The 24,125-nt window shown below is 32.5% G+C and overlaps 1 protein-coding gene across 1 annotated transcript; it reads right to left on the reverse strand.

Moving 5' to 3' along the window:
• Window positions 1–1,939: 1,939 nt before the first annotated feature.
• On the reverse strand, window positions 1,940–22,621 carry LOC113861505 (actin-related protein 2). Its single transcript, XM_027494359.1, has 15 exons — window positions 22,490–22,621; window positions 22,215–22,325; window positions 21,968–22,102; window positions 21,808–21,879; window positions 21,626–21,704; window positions 21,218–21,267; window positions 18,216–18,319; window positions 18,042–18,110; window positions 17,897–17,960; window positions 17,466–17,534; window positions 17,133–17,216; window positions 3,481–3,539; window positions 2,789–2,855; window positions 2,591–2,674; window positions 1,940–2,448 (listed from the first exon to the last, which is right to left on the reverse strand). Exons 1-15 carry the CDS (start codon window positions 22,529–22,531, stop codon window positions 2,368–2,370), a joined length of 1,170 nt encoding a protein of 389 aa, XP_027350160.1. The 5' UTR covers window positions 22,532–22,621; the 3' UTR covers window positions 1,940–2,367.
• Between the last annotated feature and the right edge of the window lie 1,504 nt (window positions 22,622–24,125).

Genomic DNA, 24,125 nt, shown 5'->3' on the forward strand with positions numbered 1-24,125 from the left:
GATAGTTTACTTGTACCCTATTTTTTCTTATACTTTTTTTATTACAGTATTTATCACACATCTCAAATTTTTCTTTTAAATTAATTTTTTTTATCTCTCTCTTTCCTAGATATGAAAAATTATTTTATGATTCGGGACCATCACGTATGCATAATTCTAGCCAATTTAAAAAACTAACATACGTTCAAATCAAGAGAAAGTGCATAAAAAGTTGATTGCTTCTCATTTTATAATTGGCTAAGACTGTACATATACAGAGATTTCAGACCGACTAAAAATATCAACACTCTTTTGATTAATATTTACAAAATATTATAAAAATTTTGAATATAAATTATTTTAACGTCATTACTTAATTACTTTGGTACGAAAGTGGGACGAAGAGGAGGGGTGCAAGAAATGTGTAATGGGAGGGAAATCAGACCAGGCTTGTACACAAATTTTGTATCTAGTAATGATTTATTATTTTGAATATAAAATAAATTAAAATCAAATACATGAAGCAGTTGTTAAGATTGTTCCAGCTGAACTTAAGTTTGAGTTTCAGTTTTAAATAAAATTACGTTAAATACTCATAAAATTATTTATTTTTTATAATAGTTCTATTCGATTCAAACATGATTATCTAGTAGATTATATGTATACTTTAGATAAAAATATATATAAAACAAATACCTTCATACACTTGATATATTGTATTAAATATTTCTAATGATTTGCTAAACATGTAATGATTATTTTCATAAGTTAATATTTTTAATCCTTTGCTTTTATATATTTTTAAATTTTTCTTTTTAAAATTATGCTACTTTTGTTAGCAAATGCTTAATTTCAATCGACCAAGCACATCATAAAAATCTTCATTTGACTTTTGGAATTGGAACATTTTCCCGGTGCCAAGGACACGCAACATGCTTATTTTTAAAAGTTTTTGTTCCGATTTGCATTAGGAAATCTCAGATTGGATTAACTTATATTCGAAACATCTATCTAAATGATGATTATTGCACGATTTAAAGTGGTCCATTTTAATGAAGGTGGTGGTTTATTACAGATAGAGACATCCTTTGTCTTTTTGCCTTTACCGGGCAAATTTTCAAAGAGAATTAATGATTCTATGGTTCCCATTTTCAGATAGTTATCCACTGCCTTTAATTGTTTGAGCACTGCAATAAACCAATCCTAATTTTAGTTTATTTTATCTGCCACTCTAGCTTTATGACCATACTGAAGATGAGAATGAAGCATTAATTGAACAAGAGCATATATTACAAAGTCTACGGAAGTTTGATGGACGTTGAAGACTTTTATGACATTTCTAGCTGTTTTCATTGTGTAACGCGGATATTATTACCTCATAAGCAACTCGGGTTAGGTATAATTGATCGTGCTCACTAGAAGAGGTCTGGTAACCCAGAAATGAAACTCATTCAGGAGTCGCAGTCAACTTTAGATAAAATTGGATGCACCAAAATTGCTAAATTTGTAAATCTGACACTTCTGGGTACTGAAAAATCCAGTAAATGTTGAACGTATATATATGGATCAAATGATATTAATAGCATACTTAAAGTTACATTTAAATGTATATGAATATATTTTTACTCCATCATTACTAATTATAACTATTATGTTAAATTCACAATCGCAGGGTAAATATCAAAATAATAAAATAATATAATCAATAACTTGGCATTAAAAGAAAATTTTACTAATCATTGAATTTAAAGTTCTTATAATAATATAAATCAAAGTTAAGAATTATATCCCGTGTTATCACTAAAAGTTTGACATGCATGGGCAAGGCACTAGACAACGACCAAGATATAAATACGATGTAGAAACCGCAATGGCAAGCTTATTTTGGCCCGTACTTCAAGAAAGATTATATATATATATATATATATATATATATATACAAACACACACAAGACAAATGCACAGAAAGGTAACATTATTTTTCTCCGCTGGATTACCCTTTTACTTGGGTATTGCCGACAAATATGTGTAATGTGTTGCGTAATACAAGCTCTCACAACAAAGCAAAACGGAAGAGGAACAATTTTAAAATTTACAGACGATGTATCCTTTATTCACCATTATGTCAACAAAGTTGCAACAATTTTTGTTACACAAATACAAGAACTCGTTTGACGTATCGATCAAGAAAACATAACTGCATATACTATCACAAGTAACTAGCCCTCACTAGCTTTAGGGACAGCTATACAAGGCCAACAACAGCAACTAATGCAAGCTATTTTAGGAGGCAGTTTTAACAGCTTTGAATATTCATCACTCAGCCTCTGGTGTGCTTTTGCTTCCCAAAATGATCTCCCATCTTCAGTGCGATCACAGACCTCAAAGTCATGCCTGGCCACACCTGCTTAGGCAAGCAATGCCCTCTTCTAGATAATCTTCCCTGTTAATCCAAAACTCTGGTGCATCCTGGGTTTTAACCACCACCACCAGAGTTGAACTTTCTTAGATGATGGTTGTTCAAACTGGGGAATACTCTCTAGCTTCCGCAGCTACAAGGATAGTAAGCTATAGATAGAGAACAACCTAAAAATTAACAGTTAAGACAAACCTTCATTATTCCAGCAAGGACAGCACCTCCGAGGTACACCATGTGCTTCCTACGTGGTGGATCCTCAATTCTTAATCGTAATTTCTGATTATCAGAACAGAAAAGATGAGAATAGGTTGCCAGAACAATGAGTTGGGTCAAGCCATGATTATAAATCTCTCTCTCACCCAAATAAAAAGAAACAAAACGTCAGCTTACCTTCAGTCCATCTCTGTTGCCCTTCAGAACAACGTCAAGATAACGATCAAGTATTTCTTTTTCCAATCTGAGAAGGGGGGGGTGGAGGAGGAACACATTTTTACCAACTTTAACTTGGAAACACGCAAAAATAACCAAATATTTTAGAAAACCAGACAGCATGCTCACAAGATTGAAAATAAAAAACTGAAAAGGGCTTCCAAAATGATTTATTTAAATCTTAAACTTGATATGCAAAATAATCTAGATTCTAGAAATATACTAATTTATTTAAATCTCAAAGTATTACATAACAACAAGAATTAGGCATCTTTAAATTGATATGATTTTATCTATTGAACTAACAAGAAAGGAATCCAGTCTTCAGTTTTCAAATAAATTACCAATATATAATTTAGAGCTCTAGAAGTTACGTTCAGCCAAAGAAAAAAAATGTGCTAGGAGGTACTGTAAACATTCTGAAAAATGGACAACAGGCAATCACATATGTAGCCCTACAGATATGACTTTAATTGCCATTATATACAATTAAAATATCATTGCATGAATCTAGCAGAAAAAGAAACTAAAGGGTGAGATAAGAGTCATGTAATAGATGTTGTGTGAACATATATAATAATAAACACCAAAATCTCAGAAAACCAAAGATTAAGGACAATTAGAGCCAATGTAAAGGAGAAATAACAGACTACCGGCTTGGTAATCCAGGATACATGGTGCTCCCTCCACTTAAAACTATGTGTTGATAAAGCTGCAAGACAAAAAATAAATTGCATGACAGTTTCAAAATACAATAGTAGAGCAGGATGATAAAACGTCATTTTGTCTATTTATTCATATAAATTTGGGTGAAACTTGTCATGATTTTAAATGATTAATACTTATTTCAACCAAATTTCTTATTTATTGCAAAATAGTAAATTTGGTTCATGTATGTTTTTAATAAAAAAATTTATTATGAAATTTGATGTTTTAATTAATTATTTTAAAAAACTCATTGAATATTTTAGCCATATTTTAGATAATTATTGTGATGAGATTTATATTTTTGTTAACTATACTTTTTTAGGTTTAGGATTTAGAAAATGGATAATTTAGAATAAAGATAGAATGTTGAAGATTTGACGAAGATATCAACAAACAGAAATGAAAAATGTCTTATCAAAATCTCAAATTGAATAAAGATAATGAATTAGTATAGAAGAAAAGTACTATAAATGAAGCTGAGGAACACACTTGATACAACTCTCCATTCTCATCCACACATCATCACTTTCTCTTTTCACTTTAGATTCATTCTCTTTCCCTTTGGTGAAGAGATGCAAAAGTCAAGGAGATATTTCGAAATTGTTGCTGATCTTTCCCTAGAGTCACTACCAGCTCATTTTGAGGATCTATTGCTTGTCTCAACCTCATCACTTCGACAAAGGTTTTTCTTCTGTCTTACTTTTGCTTCATTTTAATTTTCAATTACATTTGGTCTAGTGTTCTTATTTCAAATTTGAATTTCACTATACATAACTAAATTTATACCTAGGGTTGTGATGAATCTTATGTTGCAAATATTAGTTTGATTCCTTTTTCTTTTAATGAATTTATGTTTGTGTCGATGGAGTTTGTTTTATTACTTTAATTACGATCAACATCTTGTCAACCTTGTTATAGAAGTTAAATGCATGATACGTGATCGAATTTAGATTTTGGTAGGGTGATATCTTTGAAGTTATTGATCGCATAAGACACTATTAATATCATTAGTCCCTTTGCCTCACAAGTTGCCTCAAGCACTTTTGAAAGCAAAGTTTTAGGAGGATTTAAAGGAGTTGATCCAAGACATTCCACAAGCCAAAAAGATTTTCATAGGTGGAAACGTAAGTGGTCATGTTGGTTGTGAGGCAAGACAATTTATAAGGTTTCATAGTCGTTTTGATTTTAGAGAGTTAAACAAGGAAAAACAACCTATTCTTGATTTAAGAAGAGGGAAGAACATTTTATCACTTATAAGACTAAGGTCTCAAGGTCACAAATTGATTTCTTTTTGGTAAGGAATCTAGTCAAAAGAATTTGCAAAGATTGTAAAGTGATTCTAAAAGAAAATCTTACTACACAATATAGGGTATTGGTCCTTGATATTTGTTTCAAGATTGGTAAACAAAGAACTTCCAAAATTATTCCAAGAATCGAGTGGTAGCTACTTAAAGGTGAGAAACACTTTAACTTTAAGCACTTAGCAGAAGAAGGTAGCTAGGATGCATAAACTAATCCTAACATCATTTGGGGCAAGATGACTACAAAGGTCAAGAGAGTTGCCAAGGTAATTTTGGGTGAATCTAGAGGTTTTGGACCAAAACACAAGGAATGATGGTGGTGGAATGATAGTATGCAAGAAAAGATTAGAGATAAAAGGATGTGTTTTAAAACTCTGCGTGTATTCAACAACAGTAAAAATTGGGCAAGGTATCAAAATGTAAAAAATGAGACAAAAAAAAGCAGTAAGTAAAGCATGATATAAGGCTTTTGAGGAATTTTATCAAAATCTAGGGACAAAGTTTGGTAAAAAAAGATATATAAGTTTGTCAAAAGTAGAGAAAGAAAGTCTAGATATTTGGATCAAATTACGTGTATTGACGATGAAAAAGAAAAAACATTAGTAACAAATCTATCAATTGTTATTATGTACATGAACTTTAAAAGCTGATAAGGCACTTTTATATGATATATCTTGTACCTTATATTCACAAATTACAATTAAAAGAAATCTCTCAATCTATCTATGGACGTAGGTTGCATTGATAGGACTACGTTAATTCTCTGTGTTCTTCTTCCAATCACTCTTTTTCATTTCTATCATAATAATTGGTGTCAGAGTTGCTTATGCTCAAACTAATGATGGAAAAATAGAGTCAAATGCAATAAAATGTATATTTATTGGGTATGTCACAAATGTTAAAGCGTATAGATTATGGTGTATTGAAAAGAATAGGACAAAAATTTATTTTTAGCAAAGATGTTAATTTTGATGAGTATGCTTTGTGTGGACAGAAAGTGGAGGTTAAAAAAGGTTCAAATCAAGGAGTTCATTAAAAGATGAAGATTGATGTCCCAGACAAGAAAAATTAGAATCCTGTAAACCAGCCTAGTGAAGTACATGATGAGTCACAAAGTATAACAGTAAGAAGAACAGAGAAAAATCAGAGACCATGTGAGTTATACAGAAATGGTTAATGTTGTTGATATTAACTATTTCTTATGCCTTGGTAGGGAGTGAAAATCTTGATTTTGACGAGCCTAGATCTTATAAGAAGGCAATTTGGAGTAAAGAAACATCAGATTGGTTAGTTGCCATGAATGAGATGTAATCAGTTGGGAAAAATTATACATGGGACTTAGTACCATTACCAAGGGATGTAAAGTCAATGGATTACAAATGGGGGTTCAAGAATAAAAAAGAATTCTTGGGGTTAAGCCATCAAAGTTCAAGGTAAGGCTTGTGGCAAAGAGTTTTTTAAAAAAAGAGGGGATTGACTATCATAAAGTGTTCTCACTAGTGGTAAAGCATAAAACTATCCAAACTCTCTTAGCTAAGGTGAGTACTTTAAATTTGGAGTTGGAGCAGCTTAATGTAAAAATTGCTTTCTTACATGGAAATCTAAATGAGCATATTTATATGTCACAATCTGATGGGTTCCTTGACGCTAGAAAGGAGAATTATGTATGTTAAAAAGTTCAATGTATGGTTTAAAAATGAGCCCACGACAGTGATATAAGAAATTTGATACTTTTATGATTTTTTATAATTTTGTTTGCAATTAGTTTGATAATTGGGCCTAGAATACGTTGTCAAATGGTTCATATATTTATTTGTTGTTATACATAGATGACATGTTAATTGCAACCAAGAGCATGGTTAAAATTAACATCTTAAAGTAGTGTTGTGCAGTGAGTTTAAGATGAATGGCTTGGAAGCAGCCAGAAGATTTTGAGCATGAAACTTTAAAGAGACAAGAGTGCAAGTCTACTATATGTATCTCAGAAAAAATACATTGAAAAGTTATTGTAGTCTTTTTAAATGGAGAATTCTAAGTTAGTGAGTACTCTCTCGACAACACATTTTAAACTTTGATGGTAGCACACTCCCAGTACTAATGAAGAGAAGGAGTATGAGTGACATTCCTTATTCTACTTTGTTGGAAGCTTGATGTTATGTCATGGTCTACAGTAGAACAAATTTGGCTCATGCTGTTAGTGTGGTAAGCAGATTTACAAGTAATCTAGGAAAAGCTCATTGGGAGGCAGGGAAGTGGATTATACAATATCTGAAAGATAGTAGTGATATTGGTCAAATTTATGGTTATGATGGAATTGGTAATAGTCTTGTTGGCTATGTAGATTCTGACTATGGAAGAGATCTTGTAAAGAAGACATCGTTGATATGTTATATCTTTTCTCTTTATGGATGTGCTATTAAATGGAAAGCAACACTTTAGCCTACTATTGCTTTGTCTACTACAAAAGCAAAGTACATGTAATTGACAAGAGTTAAAGGTATATGGTTGCAAGGTCTTATTGATAGTTTGGGTTTGGATGTGTAAAGACACATTCTTTATTGAGATAGTCAGAGTGCATTAAACTTAGCTAAAAATCTAATCTATCGTGAAAGATCAAAGCATATTTATGTTGAATTGAATTTTATTCAAGATGTGATTGAAAACAAATTGTTCTCCATAGAGAAGATAGTCACTTCAAATAATCCAGCAAATATGTTTAATAAGCCTTTGCATACAAAACAAGTTCAAATATGGCTTTGACTTGATGAATGTTTGCATAGCTTGAAACCTTTCGGGGGTGTTTTGGCAAGAGAATTGTTTTTTGGTTATTGATGTTTTGGGAGAATTCAAGTTAAAGTAGAGAATTGTTGACATGTCTTGAATTTGTGTAATGACTTTTCTGATATAGGTGACAATTCTTGTATCTCTTGAGTTTCAGCTATTATTTTCTTTAATAGGTTGTAATGGAGAATTATAAGTTATTATGATACAAATCATTATGTACATGAGTTTTAAAAGCTAATAAGGCATTTTTTTCTAATGTATCTTGTATTCACAAATTACAGTAGATAGAAATCTCTCAATCAGCGCGTGAACAGAGGTCACATTGACTAAACCACATTAATTTTGTATGTTCTTCCTATCACTTTGGAAATGTATGGGAGAACAATGAATTAAGTGACTTACTAAGCTTTTTAATGAGATTTTGAAATCTGTGTGTTAGATGATGTAGGAAGAACACTTTCGTGCCTATATACAAGAGCAAGAGCGATATCCAAAATTCTGTGAACTATAGAGGGATTAAACTTATCAATCATACAATGAAGTTGAGAAAAGGTGATTGAGCATAAACTACAAAATGAAACTGAGATTGCAGAAAATTAATTTGGTTTTATGTCATAAAGGTCTACATCAGAAGGTATGTAACTTTTACAAAAGTTGATTGAAAAGTATCGTTATAAAGAAAAAGATTCACATATGATTTTTGTTAACTTGGAAAAGACATGATCGTATACTAAGTGTTATGAAAGGCTTTAGAAAAGAAAGGAGTTTGCATAACATATATTCAAGCTATACAAAACATGTATAAAAGGATAATGACGTGTGAGAACTTTTGCAAGCATATCTAAAGACTTTCCTATAGGGAAAGGTTTATATCAAGGCTCCATCTTGAGCCCTTGTTTAACCAAGTCTTAGATGTGTTTACGAATGACATATAAAAAATTATTCCTAAGTACATGTTCGTTAAGGATGACATAGTATTAATTGAGAATTTAAAAGAATTTAATATTAAACTTTAGTTATGGAGGGAGACTTTGGAATTTAAAGATTTTTTCTTGAATAAAAGTAAAACGGAATATATATATTGCAATTTTAGCAAACAAAAAAAATGAGAATCCTGCATTAAAAGTTAAAATTGGAGATGATATTATACCACAAGTCTTTAAGTTTAGGTACTTGTGATCAATTCTACAAAATGATAAAAAATTAATGAAAATATTACTCACAGTTTTATCGTACTATAATACGATTAGTTATCCTACATGGTAGTGAATGTTAAGCTTTAAAGAACAACACGATTAAAAAATGAGGGACAAAAATGAGAATGTTAAAATGAATGAATGGTCACATGAAAAAGACAAGATAAAAAATGATCATATACATAAGAATGTAGAAATAGTACTTATAGTGAAAAAAAAAGTGACTAAAAATCACCTAAAGTGATTTGATTACATGCAGAAAAGACCACGAAGTCACTAGTGAGGAGTGTAGAGGACCTAACTTTGCATTCAATAAAAAAGAGTAGAAGGAGCCCAGAATAGAAGTTATTAAAAAGGATTTATTGATTAATAATAATTTTAAAAATTTAGTTTTTGACCAAAGTCACATTATATAATCCATGTAGCTGAGTTGTTGACCTTACCTAAAATAGGATGAATATCTTGATAAACAACATAAATGAAGTCAAATGCCTTACATTAGTTCATATTCAAACCTTGTTATCATTATTTAGCTACTCTAGATTCCTTACTTTTTTTCCTTCTTCTCTTTCTTAGTGTGATTTATTTCATTTACGTTTCTTTTATGTTCTCAATGCTATTTTTGAACAATTTCTTTGTAGGATAATATTTTAGGGTTTTCAACAATTTTTTTATTACTTGTCAACAGATGCTTGTCTGTATTTTACATAACACAGAACTGCTCTATGTGGATTATAGAAAAAGGTCGAGACCTTCTAGAGCTACAATGGTTCAATCCATTAATGAAACTTCTTCAATTAAAGGAATATTATCACAATAGCATGGTTGTTAAACTTGTGTTTTAATTCTTAAACTCATACGATCATATGAATTTACGATCTTAGGTATGAAAATTGTGCCAAATTGCAGGTAAACTCAGCTGAACTTGGGTAAATTTGAGAGTTTACAACCAATTTTACAAGTTTAACAAAACAAAGAGAAAATCACTTCTTTTTCATCAAAAACATACCATTTGAAATTAGGGCACCACTTTTATTCCCTCTCTGCAAGTTGTGAAACACCATATTTATAAATAGGGTGCCAAAATCATATGATTTTAACTTTATTATTGAGATTTATATCATTATTAGGTGTTTTTTATTATTATTTTTGCATGAGGTAAACTCTTACAAGTTTACTATTCGAGTTACAAGTTAAGTTTATGGACACTCCACGAGTTTACATTAATTCTCGAGTTTAACAACCCTGCACGATAGTAATTTGGATAGATGGCAAATGACAATGTAATTTAGTCATGAACCATTACAAATATCTAAAATAGTAAAATCAGCTGGAGGTCACATAATGCCTAATGATCTGGTAGAAACAAGACGAATCAAAAGATCAACACAAAGACTGAAGACTTGCTCGGTTGAAAAGGTAAAAAGGTGGGAAATTAAGGATATAATGAAAATAATTTTTAACAAAATAAATAATAGCCCAAAGTGAAATGAAGTCATATTTTTCATCCCCTCAAATTCTTATACCAAGTATCAAGTGATTTTTATTCCAACCAAAATGTCCCTTAGAATTGATAAGCAGAGGAAATGAGAGGCAAGGAATGGCTTGTGAGACTTATAGATTGTAACACTTCAGATGCATGGTCAGTTTGGAGGGACTGACAAAAGGAAATTTACAGTAATTCAGTATCAATCACATGACAACTCCAAATTCAATAAGAAAGCACAAGGGAATCATACAATTAACCTAATTTACAACACATGAAAAAATGATGGGGAAAACACAGTGGATCCGACAAATATGATGGCTGGTTGAAAGTTGAGAACAAGAAAAACATGATAGCCCCATGGCATGTTTACTAGAAAAAAGAATAGGCTGAAGAAGGGGAAGGGGGTGGGGGAAGAAGCTTAACGGAGGTGATGGATCATGTGCATATATGAAGGAGAGGCAAGAGAGGGATTGGAGAAAATGGGAAAACGACCACTTCAGAGAAACACCCTACGGGAGGAATTCATTGGAAAAGAGAAGGAAGGTTGTAACATGGATTGATAGCTACACTGAATTACATTGAACAGAGATGGCAGGTGAAGATTGAGCCAGGAAAGGATTGAGTGGTTTGAATATTCTGTTTTCTGCATAATCTCCATCATTAATATACAGATATTTTCTGCATTTAATATACGGGTACATGTGGCCGTGATTAGCTTGGTCTCCCTTTTCCCTATCTTAATTTTTAAAAATTTATCAAAATCAAAGAAAGATATGTCCATTTTCCAACAAAAATTAGAAGGGGAAAATGAAATCTAATAGGAAGTGATGTACTTAGTTGCCATTGGTTTAATCTTAGAAATGGTAGCCAAGTATTAATATTAGGATTTTGCTAACCTTAGCCCTAAGGGCTAAATTTAAGCACCCAAAAATAATATATTTATATTTAAAAAAATTCATTTAGTACATTAAAATTATAAAAGTGTGATAAATGCTTCTTTTTCAATAAAATCTTACTATTATTAGTTAAACTCAACCATAAGGGTAAAAGTTAACATTTTCCTTAATATTATGATAGAAATTGGGTATCTTAAGAAGAATTACGAATGAACCCAAATTACAAGGATAGGACACTGCAGTTCTTCAAGGACTGCTCCTCCCAAGCCAAAAGCCCTAACTCTCTCACAATTGACAAGCTCAACTCTCTCTGTGTGCCTCCCTTTAATTTATAAAGGCAATATGCCTTGTTTCTTCTAAAATCTCAACCTGCCCAACTACTAACTAATTCAGGCTAATTAATCCATATGTGTTGACTACACACTAGAACATATATTTATAATAGGAACCATCAATACAAAATAAGAAGTTACCGTAATTACAAAGATACTAATATTCTTATTTACAATGTTAGTATAATTACATAATTTCAACACTCCCCCTCAAGCAGAAGCATATAAATCATATACACCAAGCTTGTTGCATATATAACTAATTCAAGGACATCTTAAAGACTTGGTATAGAAATCTGCCAGATGATCATGAGAATTTACAAAGCTAGTAGTGATGTCTCAAGTTAAAATCTTCTCTCTCATGAAGTGAGAGTCTATCTCAATATATTTAGTCCCGTCTTATGAAAAACTGGATTTAACACAATATGTAGAGTTGTCTAGTTATCACAAATAAGTGTAGTCTGTCTAACTTCTCCAAATCTCAATCGTTTGAATAGTTGTTTAAGCCAGATAAGTTCACAAGTGGCTAAAGCCATGGCTTGAAACTCTGCTTCTACACTAGACCTTGCAACTACACTTTGTTTCTTGCTTTTCCTCTGACTATCCCAAAATCTGAGTATGTCCTTTATCATCATATAAGAGACCTTTTCCTGAAGCTCTTTTCATATATTTCAAAATGCAGATTATTGCATCCCATTGTCCATTACAAGGAGAGTTAAGGAATTGACTCATCACACTGACTACAAAATAGATATCTGAGCGAGTTAATGTCAGATAGTTTAATTTTCCAACAAGTCTTCTATACCTTTTTAGATTTAAAAATGGCTCCTCCTGACTTGGTAGAAGTTTGGCATTAGGATTTATAGAAGTATCAACAGGTTTGGCCCCCATCAATCATGTTTCCTCTAGGATATCCATTGCATATTTCCTTTAAGAAATCACAACATCACTTTTGGCTTGTGCCTCCTCAATTTCCAAAAAGTATCAAAGTCTGCCAAGATTTTTTGTTTGAAAGTGCTGACAAAGGTGTTGCTTTACTTGTTCAATATCATAATAATCACTTCCTATAATGACAATGTCTACATACACAATTAAGTAAAAACACCCTGAGGTTGAATGACGATAAAAAATAGAGTGGTCTATTTCACTTCGAGTCATGTCAAATTGTTGAACCACCATGCTGAATTCGCCAAACCATGCCCTCAAAGATTGTTTGAGATCATAAGGTATTTCTAGAGACGACAAACGAATCCTGAAAACTCCCCTTGAGCAACAAATACAGGAGGTTGCTCCATATAAACTTCTTCAAGATCACTATGAAGGAAAGCATTCAAAGTCGAATAACAGCCAATGATGGATAGCAGCAGCCATAGTCTAAACGAAATATTTGTGTATAACCTTTGGCCACCAAACAAGCCTAAAGGCGATCAATCTTACTATCAAGACCAACCTTGACCATATAGATCCACCTACAACCAACAAGAGACTTCCAAGGAGAAAGAGGAATAAGTTCTCAAGTACCACTATTCTGAAGAGTACACATTTCATCAATCATTGCTTGTTTCCAATTGGGATGAGAGAGAGCATCACCAGTAGACTAAGGAATAGAAACAAAGGATAAAAAAAACAAACAAGTATAATGGGAAGAGGACAAACAATGGTAAGCCAAAGAAACATAAAGAGGAGAGGGATTACAGGTAGAGCATATACCTTTACGAAGACCAATGGGAAGATCAGTCTCAAGAGGCAAGCCAGAAGGAGAGAGGGTGAGTGGCACTAGAAGCAAGTCAAAAGTGGGAATCAACTAGTTGTATCTCAAGACAAAGTAGATAACTTGAGAAGACTTGGTACTAATTGTTGTATCTCAATTAAACGGGGATGTCCTAACTGAGCATGAATGAGAAGAGGTGAATCAACTTCCGAACCAGCATGAGCAAAAGTATTTAAATTGTAGGGACAATAAGACTCACATCTAGTGCCAATCACCCTCCCCGAACTTTGGTCCTACAAGTAAACAGAATATTTCATGAAAGAGATAATACAATCAAGGGAAAGTAAGTTAAAAGGGGATCTTGGAACATAAAGAACATGATCAATTGAGGAGGGAAAAAGGTGGAAAGTACCAATACCTTGAGATTGTGTTTGGGACCCGTTAGCCATTGTGACAGAGGGTAAATAATCAGATGTAGAAATAGTGGAAAAAAGGGATTTATTACCAATGATGTGATCAGTGGCCCCAGAATCAAGGACCCATGGTCCAAAGGAGGAAGAGGAAGAGACACCAACAAAAGAATTACTTGTGTACACAACAGAGGCAATGGGACTAGAGGCCTAACGCTCCTTAAACCATCGAAGAAAGTCATTGTATGTGGGTGAATGACCAAGGGCAGCCATTTAGTTGCTGAAAATAGGAGTGTCTACTTTCGGAGGGGTAGAGGCAGTCATGGCGCAGCATGAACAGTACCAAACAGGGCGAGAAATGCAAAAAAAATATCAAGGACCAGCAACCTGGATTGAAGAATAAAGGCAGATCGGAGTACAACAGCTTGTGGCGACTCTGACGAAGCAAGCGGCAGCCAGAACTCAATGTTGGACGAGCCGCCACGGGCCAGCATTGGTGCATTGAGGAGAGAGAAAACCGAAGAAGAGAAGACACGCATGAGGGTGCGTGGGACCTCTAGTTGGCACCAAACTTTGGGAACAGGCTGCACGGAGTAAGGTGAACCAAATCCAAGGGTGGTCGCCAGGGAAAAAAACTTGCCAGAAAGTTGTTGGAACAGTACATGGGGCGGTTCAATGTCCAAACAGCCAGAAAAAAATGCTGAAAACTGAATATGAAGAACAGTTTTTGGAAAAAAAAATTTGCACCAGTGAGCAGTGAGTCCACTAGGTAAAACGAATTAGGATTATTCTACATTAGCTCTAGATACCATGTTGTGAAAGGAGAATAAGAAACATAAGATGAATTCATGTGTGTTGACTACACACCGAAACATATATTTATAATAGGAACCATTCATACAAAATAACAAGTTACCATAATTACAAAGATACTAATATTCCTATTTACAATATTACTATAATATATAATTCCAGCAGTAACTAACTATACAATGGATCTCTAACTAACATATCATAACTGACTATTAATGGGGGGGAGAGGGGTTACCTAACAGTACTTTCCCCTTAAAATTTCGTTGTCCTCAAGGTGAATAGCTATAGCAGCCTCAAAGAAAGTTCCAACTAATTGAAGCATGATGATCAAGCCAACTACACCCTACAATCCAAAAATAGTTTTCACTCCTCTTGGATCAACAACAAATATACAAGTACTCCCAAGCTCCTCTAGTGCTCTTGTTTCTTCATATTTTTGGCCATGAAATTGAGCATCATCACAACTGCAATAGTTGTAATGACATCCTCAAATCCTCTTGATTGTACTATGATAGAACTGGTACAAAATTACTGAAAAGAACTTCTGAATTTTTATTAAGAAAACCCTAATTCCTAAACCAGTACCGAAGTGATAGTGATTTAGAATTGGGTGAAGTAATTACAACTGATTACCACTGGAGTTATTTGAGAGAATCCCACTCTCCAAGCCTTCCCAATTACCAATTACAAAAACATAACTACTCCACTAATTCATCATATGACTATTTAACAGTAACTAATACAAAATTACAGCTGTCATAATGGCTAAAATGGCTAGTTGTTGAACTTCCCACTTATCCCCTACCTCTTCTTTCCATTGTACACTCTTGTGAACCTATCATACTGTTGCGCATGATTGCAGATTATGAGCTGTAATATGGGAAATGCACTTTGTTCCTTGATAGCATGCACTACTGCTGCTTTTGGCTGCTTCCAGTTTTTCTGTTAGCATCTTTTTGGCTCTACCTCTTCTAATCAACATACGCAAAGGTCATTTTGGCAAGGGTAGTGGGCTAACCCAACTATTCAAGACCTCCATGGCTGTCATAGACAGATCAGGGTTTGATGGTGGGGGTGAGCTGACCAATCCTCTCAATCATATTCTGTTGAACTTGATTGTAGTCATACATCCTTATCTTCACAACCCATATGATGCTCTGTTTGTTTCCTTTCTTCGCATCCCATATGATGGTTTTCCTTCTGAATTTTTCCAATCCTTTGAACTTTCTCAATTCTGATTCTTGATCCAAATTATGAACTTATTCCCTTTGGATTTCCTGCTCTTATCTCCAGTTCCAAGGTAACCACAATTCTTGTTATTTTTCTTGGACAATTGTTGTTTTTTCAGTGTTTGTTTCTGACCTCCAAGCAGTAGGTTCTTTGTCTCCAAACTTTCAACTTTTCTACATTCTGGCACCAAAGAACACTATCTTCAATCCAAACTGGCATAATGGGTCATATTCAGGCTGATATTGCTTGAGCATTGCCTTCAGAAAAATCCCACCACATTGCATCATGAATTCTTGCTTTCCAACAATACCACCATGTAAGCACTTTCCAATCTTCAACAGCTAACTAAACCCACAATAACTTCTTTTCTTCAAGTATTTCTTTCTCTGCAAAATACCTTTCTACACTGATCAGCCACGCTTCCTTCCCACCAAACTTTGGAATCATTTTCAAGATTCAATCCCACAACTCCAAGCTTGGAACTCTGATAACAGTGATTGAAACTGGGTATCATCTTAAGAAGATTTAGGATGAACCCAAAATACAAGGATAGAACACTGCAGTTCTTCATGGGACTGCTCCTCCCGGTCAAAGGCCCTAACTCTCAATTGACAAGCTTATATCTCTCTCTCTGCCTCCCTCTTCTATAGCGGCAATATGCCTCCAGCCTTTCAGTTGATTCTTTGTTGTGATTCGATCGGGCCTCTTCTTCGTCCTCCTCTGTGCCTATCCCTGTTTTTACATCCACAAACTTAGTAACTGTTTGATTTCATGAATATCATCCATGTTCTTCATCTCAGACATGCTTGACTCCAAAGATCAAAACTTACTTGCAGGTGGTTTTCTTTAGAAACTCCATTGAATTTTCCAAGGACTCAATCCTATGTTCCATTGCAGCGCAATGATTGATCCAGCAAGTCAGATCAATTTGTTATGAACTCAGATAATATAAAACAAAATTGTGTATGAGACAAAGAGAAAAGTAGAGAAATAAAGAGTGAACGGAAAGAACTTCAATAGATTTCAGTAGTGTCCACTGTCCAAGTAGCCTAGCATCCTCCAAGGGAATTCCCCTACAACTCACTGAATCCTTATTTTTCCACTTGCCTCCCAAAAACTAATTCATTCCTATTTATATGGTTATTCACTAATAATAAACCTAACTAAATAATAACAATAATAAATAATGACAATAATAACCTAACTACTAGTCCTAATTGTTATTTCCCCTTTTACCCCCTCTTACATAGACACTCCAAACTTTATCAGTTTGGGGCCTAACAGTTTACCTAACATATTATTTCACACATGCATTGTTAAATTTCAATACAAGATACTGTCTCATCTTGTCAAAGCCTAAAACCTCGATAACTGATACCAACATTTTTTCACTTAGTGATATTAAGGAATATAGATTTCAAATAGAGTATCATACCATCATCCGGTTGTCAATATCCATTTCCTGAATGCAGCGAAATACCATGTCAGCCATTCCATCACCTTCTACATCTATAAGTTCCTGCAAGAATGTCAGGCAATCATAAGCCAGCAAATTACATGCTAACTAATTTAGCCATAATTGCACAGGCATGTCATGAAAATACTAAAATTAAGTTTAAAAGAAAAAAAAAATCCTTCTGTGCTATAATGGCTCTCACAGGATTGGAACTTTGAAGAGTTGTTTTTGAAAGAGATAGAAAACAGAAAATATAACTACATACGACTTTAAAAGTGGAAAACATAACTCATATGGGCACCAACTACCTACCGGAGTAAAAAGAGCCTCAGGAGCCTGGAACCTTTCAGTGCCTACTTTAATGACCCTTCCATCTGGAAGCTGATTCAGAGGGTGTAAATCAATAAGTGATACCAACATAAACATTGTATTAATGACAGCTACCTCATGCTTTCATGAAACATATTTAACCCTAAGCAAATGCACAAAAACAACAATAATAATTATAATCGTGTATTACATACATGCATTAAGGCACAAGAAGTATGAACGTAGTTGCAGAGGAGCTTGAAAAGCATATTAAAAGAAAATACTCAAGAACAAGTTAAAGGAATAGCAAGACCTGAGCCTCCTGTTCCTCAATCTTCAGGCAAGCCATTTCAACCAGAATTTCCAACTAAATCAATAATTATTTACAGAGCTAGTCCTATAAAGATTGCAAGAAATTCAGGTTATCAACTTACAGTATAGTTCTTAACAAGGATAGTGGTTTCAAGCCCCAACTGATATTCCCTCTTGTAGTCATAGCTGCAGGAAAATAGATGTAGCCATTAAGGAAACATTACAGAACACAGGAAAGAAAAGTGCTCCTTGAGATTTGTTGCCAACCTTATATAGCATAACTTCTCTTTAATTTCCCTAACAGTCTCAAAATCGGCAGTCTGATTCAATGCATAACTTAAGGAAAGAAAATTGTGCTCCAGTTAGAATTGAAGCATAAGATAAAAGAATCAGTATTTCATCATACTGTTATGACACTGAAATGAAAGAATTATCCCTCACCCCCTCCTTGAAAGCAAATCAACAAGATAGGAGGTGATATGTCGGCCAGCAACATTCATTCGTTTTGTTAGATGAGGGAAAGAATAGCCATCAACAACTGGCACCTGTATAAAACCGTTCATTGTTAACAGCTTTAGAAAGTTAAACAATAATCGAGTCATAGTAATGACAAAATACAAAACTTGTTAACCACCTTTTACTCCCATATCATAAACTGTGATGCAGGCAATATAATATTTGTGAGTGATAGGTGATCAATCAGTGTATCATTCATAATCACTCAGAAAGAAAATAGATAGGAGGGTCCCCATTCTCAATAAGGAATGGAAAGAATGAATTACAACATTTCACTAGTTCAATCTTCCATCATGAAAATGCCATGAGAGAGCGCAATATTTTCTCTTGAAGAATTGATTTAAATTCTCTATACAAATCTTAAATTATTTCCAAACTGCAAGGAACAGGTGGCAAATAATGAATGAAGGGTATTTCTTAGACCTCCCTCTAAAAGGGTATATGTGAGGCAAAGAAAAAACAATAGAAAAAGAACAGTAACAATGACTATTGGCACTGCACAAAACTGTAGGAAAATTGTAATTGCACCGCTCTGTCACAGTAGAGAGAAGCTGATAGATTAGGAATAAATTGAAGAAGGAGTGGAAACAGAGTTAGTAGGGAATTGATACAGAGTAGGGGAGATTAGGCAGGGCTCTTCAAGTTTTGAGTACACTGGTAGAGATTGTAATTCTTTTTTCTTTCCTCTGTATATCAGAATTATCTTGTTCCTGTCCATTGGGAGAGGTAGAGAGGTATTATCTCAACAAAATTTCTTTTTATTTTATTCCAATCTGATCTAGTTCTATCAGTATGATCTGGATGTCCTTGAGGCATGTAGGAAAAAGCTACTAACAGGCCTGAGCAGAGAGTGGTGGTAAAGAGAATGTTGAGAACTCATATCGAGTATCGACTACAAATATGGCTAAAGAAGTGTTCATAAAAACTAAGGCAATCCTTACTTTACAAACTAGCTTTTAGGGTTAAGTCAAGTCAAGCCCAAATTCAAGATAATATCAGAGTCTACCATAAATCTAATATTGGGACAAGGTAACTTTTAGGGTTGAATTAGCCCTAGCCTAAATTTAATATAAAACCAAAACCTATTATAAATCTAATATTGAGTCATCTTTGACAGTTAAAAAAGTAACCTAAACCTACAGATTTTCCCAATGCAACTAACCTGATCCTGTAAATTTTCTAATGCAACCTACCTAGCCCCACAGCTTTTCCAATGCAGTCTACCTAGTACTGCAGCTTCCCCAATGCAATATATTTATAAAAAGGAATTCAGTCCAATAACCTCCACACATATCCAACCTCACCTAGTGAGATAAGGCTTTTGATTGTTGTTGTATGATCTCCACACTCCAAATGTCCAATTTTGTGTGAGAAGGGTGCATTGAGATCTTAAATCAACTATAGATATCGCCAAAACAAAACTTATAAAGGTTAAGGCAATCCACACCTTATAAACTAGCTTTTAGGGCGTGAGATAAATCAATCTCAAATTAAAGAGAGAATTTGAATAAAAATTTATGGTGCTCTGAGGGCTACCAACTGCATTATCTAATCATACTTATTTTGATACCTTTGCACTTACTTTGTATTACAATTGTAATTCCAGTGGAATTCTGCCTCTTGGAAAATTGGAATGTATTGTTTGATAAATAAAATTTCATATCATAAGGTCACACCATTTAACAACACCTCATGGAAAATGACTATCAATCTAATCATTGAATTAAAATTACAAAAAAAAAAAAGTTAGTCTTGCACATTGATCATCAAATTTTAGAAAAATTAAACTTTAAGCATGCAATCAAATGTTTGACATAAAATGGGAGGTTAAAATACATATTTACGAATTAGTCCCTATACCTAAAAAGATTATGTTTTAGTCCTTACATGAGTATTTTATTACATTTTGATCCTAGACGTTATAACATCATCAATAAAATTTACTGTTCACTAAATTTCATTTTTCTAACAGGGTTATAACCGTAGACACCAAAACGTAATGAAATTTTTGTATAGAGACTACAATGTGAGTTTTTTTAAGTACAGGGACTAAATAATAAATGAACGTTAACTACAGGGATTAAGTCTATATTTTCCTAAAATATATAATTCATTATAAGTTGATGGAGTACAAAAGAGTGTTAATCAATATAAAATTTTATGAGAATGATATGCATGGTCTCTGAGTTTTGAATCAAAGGTAGATTTCAAGAAATGATGATCATACACAAAGTTATTCATTGATGTAACACTGGTTTTAATTTAGAATTTTGTCCACATGTCCGTTGTTATAACATCAATTTACATAGTGTAAGAGTCAATTAAGTTTTAACACTCTTTAAAAATTAGTTAAAGGATGAGCTCACAAATCTACCATTGAATTTAGAGCTTTCATCGATTAGTCATGTTTGAAAAATTATATATTATATGTTGATAAAAAATAAATTAACAATTCAATCAACAGATACAAACAATGCTAAACAATCTAACAATGATGTTCATGCATTGAATTGAAAGAAGGCAAATATGAATGTACACATAAAAGCAGGAGTTTGAAAAATTAGAAAATATTTGCAATAGAGATTATGTGCACAAGCACAACATAGTTTTTTTGTATCAATATTTGTTTATTAATTTAGAACAACATACAATATTAATTAGAAAGATCTATGACATTGTCAAATGTTTTATTTAGACACAGAATATGTACCCAACTCATCTAAGATTTGTTACAACAATCAACAAGGGCATAAGATCATATGGTTTTATATCATAGTATTTATATTTAACTAACATGAAGCAAAATTGACTATATTAAAGACAGTGGACAATGAAATAAAAGAACTAGATTGAAAAACAAGAAATAAATCTTATTACTATTATAGTAGTCAGCAGTATAATAAGTAGCGTATAAGCTAATTTATTACCACATGAGTGACACCATCACCCGAGTCAATAACTAATCCAGTCAGCAAACCTGATACAAGTAAAGAAATGTTAAAGAACTAGTTGAAAGACACCACAAAGAGAGCATATATTGATGATGAAGGAAGAGCAAGTCTTCCAGAGATCACATGTTGATGAAACAAACTGTCTTCCCTAATTCATAAGCAAACTAACAAAACCTCACAAATTGTGATATGTAATTTGATCACATGCAGTGTATAAAATTATAACAAATTATAAAATATATACGGTTTATGAATATCAATGTTATAATTAGAGTCAGTATTTTCTAAAATGGGGTAATAAGAGTTAAGGGGAGCAAAAACTACAAATAGGATGAGATAACAAAGAAAAACAAAACAGCAACCTTCACTCATCTCTATAAGCACCTTGAGCATATAACGTTAGAACAGCTTGAATTTGGATAAACACTCCAGCAAAATTGTACTTCTCAAACATTGTCTCAACCTGCCAAGTAAAACCACATAAAAGCAATAATATTTAAAATATATTATAACGCATATTAGTTCTAATTTTTCCAAAAGGCAGACAACAGAATCAGTAAACAAACCATTTTTTCACGATTTTTAGAGGGATTAAGAGGTGGATCGGTGAGTAGAATCTTACAGTCTGGAGGATTAATCTGTCAAAGAAAAACATTTAATAGAATTATATACGAACATCACACCAATGAACAAAGTCATAGTTGAAAACAACATTGAGAGAGTTACCTTCAATTCGTTGAAAAATGCATGATCCCAAACATGACACATATCATCCCAGTTTTGCACGATGCCGTTATTCACAGGGTAAGATATATCAAGCTGATGCCGCAAGTCAGCACATCCCTCACCAACAACAATATCCTAAACACGACATAACAGAAATTCCATAGCATATCATCAGAAAGAACCAATCTAAATTAATGTGATACCATATGATAAACATAATAGTAAGTTATAATATGGTTTCATATACCTTAAGCTCTTGCTCTGTGAGTGATTCTTCGTAACGGAGCATAGGCCTCCCCACCACACAAGGAAAAACCGAGGTTGGGAAATTCTCACCAGCAAAACCACACTTCACATACTGCATTCACCAAAAATTAAAATAATAAAATAAGATGGGAAATGAAAAATTCGCAAACACAGTGGAAATGAGAGTGTGCGGATTTTGCTTTTGCAAGATCCGTTGCAATGCGGTTAGATTTGATTGGAAACGGAAAGCGAAGATGGGACAGAGAAGAGAAGTACTCCGGTTCCGTTGTCGCAAACGACGACGTTTCTGCTATCCATGTTGATGTTGGGCTTCTTCTTCTGCTGATGGAGTTGTTACAGTGCGCTTGGTGCTCAATTTTGCTTCTGCCGGAGATGCCGTACAAATGCGGCAAGCCAAACCCGAGTGGGGTCTACTTGCTGGTACATCTAGTCAAGAGAATCGAATGAAACGACTTTCTCCTTTGTCGTTTCACTTTTTTAATCCAAAAGTACAGATATTTAATATTCATTTTATTTCAGTAATTAAAAATTAATTTTGAATTTATATTATATATGATTTTCTTATTTTTTATGTAAAATTTTAAATACATATTTCAAATATAAAGAATGATATAAAAAAAGATTTCTCCCTAATAGTACAAAAACTATTACTCTCTTAAAAATTCTTATATATTACCTAGACTTAGATGTGCATATTTTTAAATGAATTATTTTAACTTAATTCATTAAATATTAAAAATTAAATAAATAAATTTAAATATTTCACTTTAATTTTAATTCATATGTATATAAATTATATTTTACTTTTATTTTATTTCACATTTTAATTTAAAGATATATGTTAATGTTAAGTTTTTAAAAAAATAAATATTTATATCAAAACAAATTAACAATTATAGTCCTTCAAATTACAATTATTAATCACTTTAATCATTAACTTTATAACAACTTTATTTTAGTCTTTATTTTTAAATATATATATATATATATTTTAGTCTTTCATTTTATTTTTATCGTAATTTTATATAAAAGAAAAAAACTAAAATAAATGACATTTTATAAAGTTAAAGATTCAAATAATAGCTTTGTGAAGTCAAAATTAAAAATATTAATGCTTATAATTCAAAAGTAATAATAAGCAAGTTTAACTTTAAATTTTACTCAATCATTTAGCTCAAACAATCTCTTAGATTTATAGATAAAAATAATAATAAGAAGAAGAAAGTCTAACTATTAAATGTTTAGTTCAACTTATCTCATTATTCACATATCTTAACATCAATAATTTAGTAATTTAATTGATAAAATTATTTTATAATGCAAATATTACTTTACCATTATATAATATTACCCATATTATTTATATTTATTATGATCGTTAATTTGGATAATTCAACTCCAATATATTTTTTAATTGGGTTAATTTTTTTTTTGGTAAGTTTACGATTTGGCAATAGAATTTTAATTTGGAATCTATTTATTTCATAATTTGAAAGTTATTTCAAGACACTTTAAACCAATGCAAAATTTATATCCTTTTTGTTCTGTAACAGTACATTGCAATATGTAATTTTGTTTAACAAAATTTAAAATATACAATACATGGATGCTTTATAATTAAAAATATATAAAATAACATTAATTGTATTTATCTCAAATTCTTTTAAGAAGAAAGTATTAATTATTTTTAAATAATTTATTGATCCTCTCGAATTATATGCAATTTGTAGCAAATTTAAAGAAGGAAAAAGATTACTCTTCATTGTTGAATGACCACTTTTATTGGAACACTTTAATTTTTTTTAATAATTTCCAATAAGACATTTTCGTATTAAAATGATAATGATAAATTTTCATTTTGAATAGTTCCAAATACAAGATTTTAATAAAT

This window comes from Abrus precatorius, unplaced genomic scaffold (assembly GCF_003935025.1).
Source record: "Abrus precatorius isolate BTA unplaced genomic scaffold, Abrus_2018 Scaffold3, whole genome shotgun sequence".
NCBI lineage: Eukaryota > Viridiplantae > Streptophyta > Magnoliopsida > Fabales > Fabaceae > Abrus > Abrus precatorius.